Source organism: Eretmochelys imbricata, chromosome 14 (assembly GCF_965152235.1).
Source record: "Eretmochelys imbricata isolate rEreImb1 chromosome 14, rEreImb1.hap1, whole genome shotgun sequence".
Classification (NCBI taxonomy): Eukaryota; Metazoa; Chordata; order Testudines; family Cheloniidae; genus Eretmochelys; species Eretmochelys imbricata.
The window spans coordinates 54,056,976-54,072,464 of record NC_135585.1 but is presented as its reverse complement, the minus strand read 5'-3'; the positions used below and the strand labels follow the sequence as shown (position 1 = coordinate 54,072,464).

General features: G+C 48.6%; 1 protein-coding gene across 1 annotated transcript; it reads left to right on the top strand.

Annotated features, from left to right (window-relative positions):
- Positions 1–308: 308 nt before the first annotated feature.
- Positions 309–15,185, top strand: LOC144274219 (L-amino-acid oxidase-like). The gene is made up of 7 exons (XM_077832847.1): positions 309–321; positions 4,921–5,144; positions 7,347–7,453; positions 8,076–8,277; positions 10,066–10,119; positions 13,470–13,600; positions 14,338–15,185. The coding sequence occupies exons 1-7, from the start codon at positions 309–311 to the stop codon at positions 15,149–15,151; spliced, it is 1,545 nt and encodes a 514-aa protein (XP_077688973.1). The 3' UTR covers positions 15,152–15,185.
- Positions 15,186–15,489: the final 304 nt, after the last annotated feature.

The window sequence follows — 15,489 nt, the reverse complement described above, 5'->3', positions numbered from 1 at the left end:
TTTCCAGGAAAGACTAGGAGGCTGCCAGATTCAGCAGGGTGTGGAGGACGATAGATGGGACAGAGTCTACTCCCACAATTCCTTTGCTCCCAAGTCCTATGTGCTTGGATGGAGGTGACGCAACTCAGAGTAACCCGCAGGCTATGAGCACATCACAGGAGGAGGTCCCATAAGACCATGTGACAGCCATCTCCCTGTTTCACTAGACACAGAGTCAGCAGTTCCTGCTAGGATATTTATCAGTCAGTCTATATAAAAGGTGGGTATAAAATAAGAGGTCAACTGCATGACTTCACCCACCATCTGAAATGGACAGGTTCTGTGAGTGAAACTTCTCTTTGAACTTTTTCAGAGCGATGGAATACATTGCTCCTTTGGGCACATCTTACTGGATCAATGGGCTTTCTTGTTTCACATCTTTCTCTCTCTCTTATCGTCTTTCTCTTTTTGTCTTTTTCTTCCTCACTTTCAGCTGAGCTTCTCCTGGAACCCTCTACGCCTCTTTCAGCGTGCATGTAGGAGGAAACGAACAGCTGTGTGGTATTTTCAGTTGCACTTGGCCTCAGTCACACAGTAAATCAATTTTACTGTGGGACACAGGTATAGCAGCTCTGCACTTCCCTTGGCTGTGGCTTGGTGATTAGATTCAGTTAAAACGTTAAGAGAGCAAATGATATGTTCGCCAAGTGAAGGGACAACAGTGTTGTAAGTCAGTGCTGAACATATTTATTTCAATACACCAGAAAAGCCTTGGAGATTTTAAATACATTGACTCAAAGATCAAAATACGGATGCTGCTGAAATTCTTGCAGGGGTTCTTAGGAATTGTTCCCTTGAGTTACCAAGGCAAGGGCGCGCCCACCTGCAGGCTGTTTTTCGTCACAGTATATGTTGGATGCCCTGTTTATTTCTTGTCCCATATCCATTTGGAAATGTGGATGGAAGAGAAATGAAGATTTTATTAATTATTATTATTATTATTCATTTTACCTTGGCTGACTGTTTTCACCTGCACCTGTTACAGTTAAATTGTATATTTCACAGTCCTGAATTATCCTGCATTTAAAGGTCTAGAAAACATGACCTATGAAGGAAGATTGAAAAAATGGGGTTTGTTTAGTCTGGAGAAGAGAAGACGGAGAGGGGACATGAGAAATGTTTTCAAGTACATAAAAGGCTGTTACAAGGAGGAGGGAGAAAAATTGTTCTTCTTAACTGACAAGAAGCCATGGGCTTAAATTACAGCAAGGGAGGTTTAGGTTAGACAACTTCCTAACTGTCAGGGTGGTTAAGCACTGGAATAAATTGCCTAAGGAGGTTGTGGAATCTCCATCATTGCAGATTTTTAAGAGCAGGTTGGACAAACACCTGTCAGGGATGGTCTAGATAATACCTAGTCCTGCCTTGAGTGCAGGGGACTGGACTAGATGACCTCTCGAGGTCCCTTCCAGTCCTACAATTCTTTGATTCTATGACTGCTGTCACGTCCTTTTATTGTTGGAAGGGCTCCATGAATAGGACGTGGTCTGTCCTTTCTTTGAAGATAGCTGATTCAAAGCATGTTTCTGGAAAACGAAGTGAATTTTAACGCTGGTCAAAATATGTCATTTGAAGAATATTTTTTCCCCCGAAAATTGACCTTAGTTCTAAACAAAAATGTTGATGGGAAATTTTGAATTTTCTTTTAAAAATACATTTTAAGTAAAAACGGAGGATTGGATACATTCTGGTTGTTAACAGCTAAAACAAGTCAAGAAAAATGAATGCCTAGTGACCATTTCCAGCTCACATGGGCGTCCTTACACCTCTCCCACCAGGAGATCCCTGCGGTTCCATGGCTGAGGTCAGCTGGGGAAGGAGACCTAGGAGTGAGGATGTAGTGAGTTCCCTCTCTCTGCATCTGATAGAAGGTTTAAGGGACTAAGAAGCAAACAGGATGCCCCTAAGGTGAGCCTGATGCCTGAGTGGCTCTCTGGAGCCATTGAGGGATGACAGCTTTCCTGCAAAACCCTGGGAAGGTGGGGAGAATTGAGCCAGGGCTAGACCGTGGGGTGGAGTGAAGCACCGGAGACTGAGGTCAGATGGGCATGGTAGCTGGGTCCCGCCTGCAAAGGAAAGGGGTGGCCAGCTGAGGCCGAAGATGTCGTTATTTTTATATTTCTGTTGGATTTGTTAAATCAGCAGTTCTCAGGTGGGGGGTCCGCAGCCCTGTTTGGGGCCACGAGCAGGTTTCAGGGGTCTGCCAAGCAGGACTGGTGTTAGATTCATTGGGGCCCAGGGCAGAAAGCTGAAGCCAAGTCCCGCCGCTCAGGCCCCAAACCCAAGCCCAGCTGCTCAGGGCTGGAGCCGAAGCCCAAGTAACTTCGCTATGCAGGGCACCTGTGGTGTGGGGCCCTGGACCCTCGCCCTGCTTGCTACCCCCTAACGCCGGCCCTGCCTTTTATAGGCAGGAAAACAGTTGTTTTGGCATAGGTGGGCCGTGGAGTTTTTATAGCCTGTCAGGGGGGCCTCAGAAGGAAGGTTGAGGAGCCATGTGCTAAAGGATGCTGTGGTCCTGGATGGGGTCAGGCATTTGAAGGCGTCATGGATGGAAGGTCAGGGCACTCCTACAGACAAAATAGGCCCATAAAAGACATGAGGAAAACTGAAGCACAATGTCACACACGGCCACAATTGGGTGTGGTGCACTGGTGCCAGAAACAGGAGGGCCAGGAGTCCATGCCCCCCCTCTCTTTTAACAAAAGAAACATATATGCTGTGGGAATAACAAGATCATGCTGCTAAAGGTCAAGATGCACTATCCCCTTCAGTGTCCCTGCAAATACACAGGTGTGGTGGCAATCCTCCAGCCCATGCTTCCTGGTGGCAATATGAGCATAGCACCTCTGAAGATATGGATAATTGCAGAGTAAGGAGAACATAATAATTGTCAAGAGGATCGATGGCTTTAACCCAGTCCTTCCTGGTTTTGCTTTTTGCTAACCGTTCCAACACTGTCATTAAAAACACGTTACATGGGTGTTTATGGCTGTGGTGACCCTGTACCATTTTTGGTTTCATGGGATAGTTATTTAGAACATAAGGACGGCCACACTGGGTCAGAGCAATGTTCCATCTAGCCCAGTGTCCTGTCTTCTGAAAGTGGCTAATGCCAGGTGCCCCAGAGGGAGTGAACGTAACAGGTAATCATCAAGTGATCCATTCCCTGTCGCTCATTCCCAGCGTCTGGCAAACAGAGGCTAAGGACACCATCCCTGCCCAGCCTGGCTAATAGCCATTAATGGACCTATCCTCCATGAATTTATCTAGTTCTCTTTTGAACGCTGTTATAGTCTTGGCCTTCACAACATCCTCTGGCAAGGAGTTCCACAGGTTGACTATGCATTGTGTGAAGAAATACTTCCTTCTGTTTGTTTTAAACCTGCTGCCTATTCATTTCATTTGGTGACCCCTAGTTCTTGTGTTATTAAAAAGAGTAACAGGATTTGTGACAGGATGTAGCCCTGTGTCCACACCCTCCACACTATGGTAATCATTTTTGTACCAAGTATGTTTTGTAAGGTATCAATTGAAAACTCATAATCTGATGATTAATATTGTCCTGATAACATATGTGTGGCAACATTGTCATGCAGTTATAAGAGTCCACTGTATGGTGTTATTAACTCATGTCCCAAACTGAGGTTGGCGAACAGCTCTGTCTCAAACAGACGATTGTGTGCGCTGCTTAATTTGCATTGAAGCAGTCAACAGAGTCATCAAGCAGGAAAGGGAGATAAAGGAAGCTCAAAAGGGTGAGACAAAAGCAGCAGGGAACATCCTTCCATGTAGCCCTTTCGTCTCCTGGTGGGGCTGGACACCATTAGAAACTCAATACAGGGGTTTGGTTAGGTCCAAGAGTGCTGGTGGATGCTCAGGATGGAGTTATAGCCCAGATTAATATATTTTTTCATCTGCTTTTGCTGAACAGAGTCACCATTGCTGTGAAATGTGGGACTTCCATGCCTTCGTCACCTTCAGTTTAGACCAGTCAGAAACTGATACTAGTGGAAAATGTGGGTTCTCACTTGGAAGGAGCTTTCCATTGAGAACACCATAATAATCTTGCTTTGAAAGCTGCACTGGCTGCCCGTGAACTTCCAGACAGAGTTTCGAGTGTTGATTTGCGTTTTAAAGCTGTAAGGGGTTAGGGGACTGGTGACCTCACGCACCACGTATTTCTTTGTGTGATCCTTCCGTAACTACGCTCCACAGGACACAGAGCTGCTTCGTGGTTATCGAGAGGGGGAATCACAGCTTTCCATTTTGAAAAACAAAAACCTTATCTTGAATTGTGGACAGCAAAAGCAGAACTGAGGTTTTTTTAATGGCATCAAGCAGAGACTCTGGTTAGGTTCCTCAATTCACCTCATGAAGTTAAATCTTGAAGACCTTGTTCAGTCACATTGTCCACAGTAGATGAATTTCTCCTGCACCATTCCCTCAGCTGATGGCTGGCCCCCAAAATCATCACATCCTTGTGGTATGCACAGATCTAAGTGAATCTGTGGGGCCCAGGACCCTCAATGGTAGACTGGGTGGTGGGCCACGTGTGGTACCAGCCACTGTCGGTAGACAGGACACTGGGCTAGAGGGACTATTGGTCTGACCCAGTACGGCCGTTCTTATATTTTACAGTTTATAAGAATGCATGAACTGTGAGAGGATTTGAGAACTGACTTCCCTTCTCTGGGTTTATATGCTGATTGTATTGGATTGTAAGAACATTCCTGGTTTGTTAATATAACAGTGCTCTGCATTTGAGGTTGGTAGCCTCTTCCTAGAGATGAGGAGTAGCATGTCGATGATGTTACTGAGCTGCATGGTCTCAGAGAGTGAGTTTGCTTCAACATGGGTGTTTTCTTTGCATCTCTGTTCTAGTATTTCTTCAGCTCTTCCTCCTTGTAGCAGTCCTGAGCTCGGGTGGTCTCGCTCGCAAACTGAAGGAGTGGGAAAAATGCTTTATGGACTCTGACTACGAAGAACTGGTGGCTATTGCCAAAAATGGGTTGGAAAAAGCGTATTGTTCAAAGAAGGTGGTGATTGTCGGGGCAGGAATCAGCGGACTCACTGCTGCCCAACTGCTGAAGGATGCTGGTTGCGAGGTAATTATAATGACCAAGAGGAGCCAGAGACAGGCCAGGGAGGCAGTTTTCCTCTGAAATAGTCTTATCATTCCTTTCGGATAGGAACTTTTTGGGCCGAGGGCCACATCTGGGTGGGGAAATTGTATGCAGGGCCGGGGCAGGGGGTTGGGGTGCGGGAGGGAGTGCGGGGTGGGGGAGGGGGTGCGGTGTGCAGGAAGGGGCTCAGGGCAAGGGATTGGAGCAGAGGAGGGGTGCGGAGTGCAGGAGGGGGCTCAGGGCAGGTGTGGGGTGCAGGAGGGGTGCGGGCTGCAGCAGGGGGCTCAGGGCAGGGGGTTGGGGTGCAGGAGGGGTTCGGGCTCCGGCCCGGCGCCGCTTACCTAAAGCAGCTCCGGGGTGGCCAGGGCAGGCTGGCAGGAAGCCTGCCCTGGCCCCACACCGCACCGCTCCGGGAAGCGCTGCGGCCCCTGGGGGAGAAGTGGGGGAGGGCTCTGCATACGCTGTCCTTGCCACGCCTCCAGGTGCCTCCCCCGAAGCTCCCATTGGCCGCTGTTCCCCATTCCCGGCCAATGGGAGCTGCGGGGGGGGCGGTGCCCGGAGGCGAGGGCAATGCACGGAGCCCTCTGCCCCCCGGCCCGGGGGCCGCAGGGACATGGTGCCGGCCGCTTCTGAGAGCAGCGTGGGGCCCGCGGCGCCATGGGGGGCAATCCCTCGGGCCGGATCCAAAGCCCCGAGGGGCCAGATCCGGCATGCGGGCCATAGTTTGCTCAGCTCTGTGATAGAGTAAACAATGCTGAAGAACAAAACGATGTGAACTTAAGTAAACTGAGTGAATTGCGAAAGAAAGAAAGAAAGAAAGAAAGAAAGAAAGAAAGAAAGAAAGAAAGAAAGAAAGAAAGAAAGAAAGAAAGAAATCTATTATTTTGATTTCCAGACAACATGTTCATTGCCTTGAGGTTGAGGTTATTAGTGTGATAATAGCATAGCTAATATGAAACATAATGATGCAGCTAAAAAAATTCGAATCACTAGCTTTTATGGAAATGGTGAGTCGTCAAGTAAATGTTCCAAGAACAGTTCCCATATTTCTGACAAAATTCTCTACCTGTGAAAACTGATATTAACTAACCCATAACGCCTTTAACTTTCACTCTTACTCGTTTGCTTGTTTGTTCGTGTTTTGTTTTGTTTTTCCATAGAAAGAGCTACTGTCTTGGGCCATGGGAAAGACCAAAATCCATTATCCCTATAGGTTGCCTAAACATCCTCTACAGCCCCTTCTCAAAACCACCCAAGAACTACAGTCCCCGAGTCTGGAAAAGTCAACGGAGAGAGCTTGTGTATTTATATATACAGTTGGAGAGAGTCCAGCGGAGGGCAACAAAAATGATTAGGGGACTGGAACACATGACTTATGAGGAGAGGCTGAGGGAACTGGGATTGTTTAGTCTACAGAAGAGAAGAATGAGGGGGGATTTGATAGCTGCTTTCAACTACCTGAAAGGGGGTTCCAAAGAGGATGGAGCTGGGCTGTTCTCCATGGTGGCAGGTGACAGAACAAGGACTAATGGTCTCAAGTTGCAGTGGGGGAGGTTTAGGTTGGATATTCGGAAAAACTTTTTCACTAGAAGGTCGGTGAAACACTGGAATGGGTTACCTAGGGAGGTGGTGGAATCTCCTTCCTTAGAGGTTTTTAAGGTCAGGCTTGACGAAGCCCTGGCTGAGATGATTTAATTGGGGATTGAGCAGGGGGTTGGACTAGATGACCTCCTGAGGTCCCTTCCAACCCTGATATTCTATGATTCTATATTTGAAGTGCTTAGTTGATGTTGTTAGTTTAAAACCTCCCTCCCTGAAAATCTGGCATTAATAATGAATGCAAAAATCGCTGTTGTTATGAAAACTTCCATACTGGAATGTGTTCCTTGAGTACCCAATGCAGGAATACAGCCCGATTCTGGAAGCATGCTTGAGAACATGCTTAACTTTAAGCCGATGCTTAAATCTTACGAAGTTGAAATTCAAGTTGAGCATATGTGTACCTGCTTTCCTGAATCAAGGCCTGTATGCTTACATATCATCTGAAATTACTTCAATAAAACATTAATGTTCTTTCTTTGATGCCCATTTACAAAAGAAGGGATGTGGGATAAATCAAGCCCTACCTACAGCTACTAGGTACCAGCAAGGGATTGAAAATCATGACCTGCATTTTGCCCCTAGGTCCTGATTCTGGAAGCCAGCAACCGTGTGGGAGGACGTATCTTGACCTATCGAAGAAACGATTGGTATGCGGAGCTGGGAGCCATGCGTTTGCCAAGAGACCACCGGTAAGACACAGTTCGCCCTCCTCACCCGCCAACCTTGTTCAGAACCGTGAAAGCCCCGTTTTAAAGACTTTTATGATAATTCCAAGAAAAAAAAATCTTTGAAGCCTTAAATTTGAGTAGGTTAAAATCTCCCCTTGCTTCCTTATGTGGACTAATTGCATTGCATGAAATAGTCAGTCTGTGTGCATGAACTGAAATCTCTGTGGAGCTGTAACTCTTCCTGCAAAGCTGGGATGGGACTGGGTGGGCAGAAGTGCAGGGTGGGTTGAGTTACGGCGAGCTACTCCACCAGCCCAAATGTCCAATGTCATTTTTTCAAAAGCAAATTCTTTAGTGCATTTTGTTGTTTCAGTTTGAGCAAAATGTTTCATGACACATTTAACTAAAAGTTTTATTCTGAACATATTTATAATCGTTATTGAAATAGTTATCCACATTTTTCATCTATTGCAAAACAGGGTTGAATGTGGATTTGGTAAAATATGGATTTGGAGTCATATGACACAAAAATAATGTAATTTACCTAGGTAGGATGGAACCATTCACGCTCGGGACTATATGTGAGCATATAACATTCTCTCTCATTCTGGAATTTTTCTCTTTTTACTCCTCTTTTCTTTAGGATTGTGCGTGAATATATTACCAAATTCAAACTTAAACTGAACCCATTCTATAACACTAACGACAATGCCTGGTATTTGGTGAATAACGTCAGGGCAAGATCTGAAGATGTTGACCAGAACCCTGATATCTTGCAATACCCTCTGCTTCCCACAGAGAAGGGGAAATCTGCCAGTGAACTTTATGACCAGACACTGGATACGGTATGTGTGTTGTGGAATGGACTCCTGTACTGTAGGTAGGTCTTCACTTCAAAGTTAGATTTTGGTCCTAAACCCTGTTTCATCCACACACAAAACCATCTCGCTCTGCTGAAGTGGTCCTTTCAACCCAGGCTAGCTGGCATGGCTTGAGGGCATGGGCGCCGGCTTCCTCCTTTCCCTGGGCGTGCTCAAACCCAGCTCAACCCCTTCCCCCAAGGTCCCACCCCTGCTCCACCACAGGCCCCGCCCCACCTCTTCTGCACCTCTTCCCACCCAGGTCTGGCCCCTCTCCCAAGCGCGCCCTGTCCCCACTCCTCCCCCTCTCCAGCAGCCCCTTCTGCACACTATGGAACAGCTGACCGCAGCAGGCCGGAGGCACTGGGAGGGAGGGGGAGGAGTTGATCAGCTGGACCTGCCAGCGGGCTGGAGGTGCTGGGCTGTAGGGGGTGGCAGCTGACTGCTGGTGGGTGCTAAGCACCCGCTAATTTTTTCCCATGGGTGCTCCAGCTAAGGGTCTGTGTTCACTTGAGCTAGTAGGCAACTCAGCGTGTGCAGTGAAGGTGCAAGCTAAAACCCTGGAGTCCTGATAGTCCTCCAATGCCTTCCCACAATCCCCACCCCCGGGGGCCCAGAAATACAAACAAGTTCTGGGACAGAATCGTAGAGCGGCTCAGAGAACCATGGGAAACGGCCCCCGAAGTCCTAGCAATGTACACATGGGTGAATGTGTCACCAGAGAGGGCGCCGTAGCTCAACTGAGAGGAACAGACCCCTGTTCAAATCCCCACTGCTGATCAGATAGAGGGAAGACTTGCACCAGAGGTTTCCCAGAAGCTCGGTGAGTACCCAAACTCCTGGGAAACGTGACGAGGCTGGTGCTGTTGATTTCAAGACCCGCCTTAGGCTCCTGACTGCAGGAGAGGCTTCATAGCTGAGCTCCCCAAGCAAAGATCGGCGTCGAACGCCCTGGGAGGGGTAGGGATGAGGACACACCCCTCTCTTTGGCATCTCCTGTTGGCCAGTTTAGCTGTTGGCCAGCACTGTTGTTGGTGAAACTTTTATCCATCAGGAGGGGTGTTTTTTCACACCACTGACGGACAAAAGTTTGGCCAACAAAAGTGCGACCGCAGACATTGCCTTAAACTATTTCTTTTATTGTTCAAAAAGTCTGAGCGAAAGCAGCTGAGTCAGTTGGAGAACTACGGGAAGGGAAAACAAAAATGACCCCTCCTTGTCCCCATTCCTAGGCACCGACTCAGTGCCCTGGAGCACCCAAGTAGAAAAGTTCGCAGGTGCTTAGCACTGCACCAGCAGCCAGCTCCCCGCTCCCCTCCGTGCCTCCTGCCCACCGGCGGCCTTGCTGATCAACTCCTCCCCCTCCCTCCCAGTGCCTCCCACCTGCCTTGAACAGCTGTTCTGCGGCATGCAGGAGGCTCCTGGAGGGAGCGGGAGGAGTGGCGACGGGGCACACTCAGGGGAGGGGGCGGAAAGAGGTGGGAAGAGGCGGGGCAGCGGCAGGGGCTTGGTGGAAGGGGTGGAGCGGGGGTGAGGCCTGGGCGGGGGGCAAGCACGCCCCAGCTAGAGGAGAAGTCCACGCCTATGTCCCCATTAAAAAGATCTTGTTAACAGCTTTTTCACCTGAGCACGTCATTTCATGTCCTGCCTCTGTGGGCATAGGCATTAGGATACCACCTGTAAGTACATCAGGGCAAACAGGGAAAATAACCAATCTGCAAAGGTAGAGCTGTGACTGTGAAACTAGCCACTGTTTTCTTCGTTGCTCCCCAGGTGACAACAGACTGCAGAGTTTTGAAAGAGAAATATGACTCCTTTTCCGTCAAGGTAATTGAATATGGCATTCCAGTCTCTTGTGCCATGTTCACACAGTCCGTGGTCGGAGGTAGGACGTCTGAATCCTCCTACCCCTCCTGGCTATGTGGAGCAAACCCGCTTGCCTCATGGGGCCTTGCATACTTTCCCCTGTGGTCCTCCGGGCTCTGCTTTGTGGAAGGGGGAGGGCAGGGCCACGGATCCACATCTTCTTTGCCTCTCCCTACCCAAGACATCGGTCTGTAGAAAGCAAACGGTCTCTGTGCTCCCATCTGCCCTGTGTTTGTGCAGTGAAGACAGGACCCTCCTCCATTCCTACGTAACCGACGTGGCATCTCTCCTTCTCACCCTGGGTCTCTGAGCGGCATCCAGCTATGTGCCCTCATCCACGGTTATTTCAATGAGATACGCTTCCTCTGTGTACCTGCGTACCCCAAGTTTCACCTCACTTAAAAACCACTTGCTTAGAAAATCAGACCTAAAAATACAAGAGTGTCACAGCACATTATTACTGGAAAATTGCTGACTTTCTCATTTTTACCGTATGATTATAAAACGAATCAGTTGGAATATAAATATTGTACGTACATGGCAGTGTGTAGTCTATAGGGTGGTATAAACAAGTCATGGTCTGTGTGAAATTTTAGTTTGCACTGACTTCCCTGGGGCTTTTTATGTAGCCTGTTGTAAAACTAGGCAAAGATCTACATAGTGGATGTAGCCCCTTGGAGACCTCTGCGGTCCCCTAGGGATACGTGTACCCCTGGTTGAGAACCACTGCTGTAGGAGGTCTGACCTGGACCCTGGCTGTTTAATCAAAGGCAATAAAATCTTGCTATGGACACTCGGAATGAAATCCTGCCCGCACTGAAATCAATGACAAAGCTCCCGTTGATTTCACTGGGGTCAGGATTTCACCCGGTGAATCAAAAGGGATGAGGGATGGCGTCCTGAAGGGGATCATCCGCCCAACTCCAGTGATTGGTTATGAGGAAGCTGACAAATCACACAGGAGGGTAGTTGATGTTCCAGTCACCTGGGACAATAAGCCCTTGTCTACACTAACACTGGAAGTTGATCTAAGTTACGCTAGTTAAGTTCCGTAACTTAAGTCGACATAAATGACATTTTTCAGAGTAGCAGCCGTGTTAGTCTGTATTCGCAAAAAGAACAGGAGGACTTGTGGCACCTTAGAGACTAACCAATTTATTTGAGCATAAGCTTTCGGGAGCTACAGCTCACTTCATCGGATGCATACCGTGGAAACTGCAGTAGACATTATATACACACAGAGACCATGAAACAATACCCCCTCCCACCCCACTGTCCTGCTGGTAATAGCTTATCTAAAGTGATCATCAAGTTGGGCCATTTCCAGCACAAATCCAGGTTTTGTGTGTGTGGTTTTTGGAGGGGGGTGAGGGGGTGAGAGAACCTGGATTTGTGCTGGAAATGACCCACCTTGATTATCATACACATTGTGAAGAGAGTGGTCACTTTGGATGGGCTATTACCAGCAGGAGAGTGAGTTTGTGGGGGGGGGGGGGGGGCGGAGGGTGAGAAAACCTGGATTCTTTTTATAAATGACATTGATTTCTATTGGGTCTATGCCTCGCTAGGTTGACGGGAGACACTTTCCCATCCACGTAGCTTCCCCCTCTCATTGAGGTGGAGTACTGAAGTCGACAGGAGAGCGATCTCCCATCGACTTATCGCGTCTTCAACAGGCCCACTAAATCTTGCAGCACTGATGTAGCGTGGTAGTGAAGACAAGGCCTAAGTCGCTTTGTTTCTCCCTGCCTCCAGCTCGAGGAAGTCTTTGCTGGGGTAGCTGGATGGCAGCTCCCTGATGCCACCAGCCTTTCGGTCTCTTAAGCTCTCTCCTCTGGGCCGTGCAGGTCGTAGCTTTGCCTTGCGGGTGGATAACAGTACGTGAACCCCAATCCCTGAGACTCATTCCCCTGTGATATCCAGTCCCTGCCGCGGGCTACTCAGAAATCCCAGCTCCTCCGCAGTGTACCTCAGTTTACCAGTTTTACTTTAAACCACCACTCCTGTAAACCACATAGCCCTGGTGAGCACTTATAACAGACCGAAAGAAGGTTTGTTTGAGAAAGAATAAGTATTTAACAAGAATTGAGGTGAAAGTGACAGAAGCAAATGGCTAGAACATAAAAGCATAAACCACAAAGCTGGGCGTACCCTTCTCAATAGTCACCTTGCCAATAGACTAAAGTGGGCTTCCCTTGCAAAGCTCAGTCTGTTGCAAAGTTGGCTGGGTTCACCAGAGCCAGCATCAAAATGTTCATGAAAGGCCCCTGCTCCTTAAGGCAGTGGTCCCCAAACTTTTTCTGTCATGCTCCCCCTTACCCATAATGTAATCTGTCTGCACCCCCCCACCCCCACCCCCGGGAGCCAGGGCCGGGAGTGGGGCCAGGGGCTGGGAGCTGGGGATCGGGGCCAGAGCTGTGACTGGGGCCAGGGCCAGGAGCAGAGCCACCGCCAGACCTGGGACCGCGGCTGGGAGATGAACTGCAGCCGGGAACCGGGCTGTGGTCAGTGGCTAAGGCCAGGGCCGGGCCATGGTTGGGGGCCGGAAGCCGAAGCCAGGGCCTCAGCTGGGGTTGGAGCAGAAATGGGGGCAGAGTGGGGCTGGGTGGTGCTCCTTCCGGGGGCTGGCCTGGGACCCATCAAGCCCCCCAAATGTTCCTCCACAGTTTGGGGACCACTGCCTTAAGGGGTTTTCTCAGTGAATGAATCCAGAATGCCTTCCCTGACACTCTATTTATACAGAAACAGTCTTTTGCCTTGATTCATAGCCAGAGCGATCTCTTGCCTGTTATAATGGTCTTTTTTGATAATTTGTTCTGGGATGCGGCCAGGGTAGGAACAGAACCTTGCATTACCTCCTGGCTGACCGAGCGAGGGGAACAAGTCCCTCTGGTTTGAATGAGTTGTCACCTAGACACAGTAGCCCTGGTGACTAATTTTTACCCCAAGTCCATCAAGCATACTTTCAGTATAAATACTTTATTCCTTAAATACTACCCATACATACATCTCGCCACGGTTATGAATCTTGACAAGTTGGGAGCTTTCTGTAGATACCTTACATGTTACTCTTCATAGATAAATAGCTTGTAAGATGTGTTTGGTGTAGTCAGTTTGTCAGGGCTGAGCTGAGAGATGTTTGCAAAGAACAGGGGACTGTTTGCCAAGGGGTCTCTGTGTGTCTATGGGTGTGACCTTTGGCTAACCCTCATGGGTACTGAATAATTCCTATGTTCATCTCTTCAGCTGTCAAGTTTCAATGTGGATATGATATGCATGCACTTTCTGCCCTTCCTCTCTTCCCCAACCAGGAATATTTGATTAAAGAAGGAAAATTAAGTAGAGGAGCCATTGACATGATTGGTGACGTGCTGAATTTAGATGGTAGTTTCCACCTGTCTTTTCTGTACTCTGTCATGGACGATATTGCATTCAAAGACGGGTAAGGAGAAGAGTATCTTTAATGACTTGCTTTATATGGAGAAGAACATGTATCTATGATAGGATCTCTCTATCTATCCATCCATCTTCTGATACAATGAGGATGAGGATCAGATAGATGTATCTCATGCATCTACCAGTGAGGCCAATTGCCTTCTTTCGAGAAGGCACCGATGGTCTGAACTGTCATAGAGGGCAGGTTTCGTTACTATATTTCTCTAGCCATACAAGGCAGGGGACACTTTCACAAGGGAGGAGACGAACATTGCTGAAAGTGTCTATCTATGGCTTCTAATTCCCATGCAATTCAGCAATTAACTTCTGACGAGAGTATAGTGACCATCACTCTGTTGTACCAAGGGAACCCTTTGGCCAAATGACCCCGAATTGGGATTACTAACCCTACCCCATCCCCAGGAGGCACACCTAATTCTAAGGCAATCTTAGTAATCATGCAGAATTTAGATCATGTCGAAAAGTGAAGCTCTAAACGGAAAGCTGGTCTGAACCTTAACTACTGCAGACCTGGCACTTGCCTGTAATAAAAGAAGCCGGAACTGAAGTCGTCACTGGGGGAGGAGGGGATGGAAGGGGTAAATTATATCTTCAGCTAAGCAGCTCCTTACAGATCCGCTCATTATTTTTGTGATATTCACTCAGAGAACTATTGACGGAAGCTGTAATTCTTCTACCATCATCTCCCCCTCCATCCCCCCCCCTCCGCTGCCTTTCTTTCAGTTTTGATGAGATCACGGGGGGATTCGATCAGCTCCCAGAGGCTTTCTACAAGGCTATGCACGAGGATATTCTATTTCACTCCACAGCGGTGAAGATACTACAAGACAATGAAAAAGTGAGAGTGTTTTATCGCAGGCCAGACACGTCGCTCTCCTTCTCAGTGACGGCCGACTATGTCCTTGTCACAACCACAGCAAAAGCCGCACGGCTCATTAAATTTTCTCCCCCTCTTTCCTCCAACAAGACCCATGCCCTGCGCTCCCTCCACTACTCAAAGGACGTGAAGATTTTTTTGGCCTGCAGGGAAAAGTTTTGGGAGAAGGATGGAATCTATAGAGGGAGGTCAATCACTGATCGCCCCTCCAGATTCATCTATTACCCCGGCCACAATTTCTCCAGTGGGGTGGGGGTGATCCTGGCTTCCTACACTTGGGACAATGAAGCTGAATTCTTCGTTCCCCTCAGTGATGAAAAGTGCGTTGATGTGGTATTGGACGACCTGGCAGAAGTCCACCAACTGCCCAAGACTTATATCCAGAACGTCTGTGATGAACATGTGGTCAAGAAATGGGGCCTGGACAAATTTGCAATGGGAGCATATGTTTCCTTAACCCCGTACCAGTTAGTCGACTACTCCAAAGCTTTGTTTCAGAATGAAGGGCGGGTCTATTTTGCAGGAGAGTACACCGCTCACCCTCACGCCTGGATCGAAACGGCTATGAAAGCTGCTGTGAGAGCAGCCATGCACATCCATGGCGCTCTCCCTGCATCGCCTCGGCGGCAAGAGAAAAAGCGGAAGGAAAATGAAATGTAATGGACTGATGGGCGTGTGGTGAAGGTGCAAACCCACGGGGATTCTGATGGGGAATTAAAAATTGCCCGGCTGATCATCGAGCGTCCTTATGGTTGTGGTTGGGGTAGCGCCGAAGTGTCCCGCTGTGTGAGTCACTCCAAAAACGCGGAAGGAAAGCGAGAGAGGTCCTGCTCATGATGGGGCGTACAAACCCCACCCTGGGCAACAAGGAGCTAAGGAATTACTCTGGGCTCAGCCAGCCCGGCCCTGCCACGCCTGCAGCAAATGCTCCCTCTGCCGGAGGCATTAAAAGGCCGGGAATTAGCTGGTTTGGGGGGCAGAGCTGGAGGTGAGCGGAC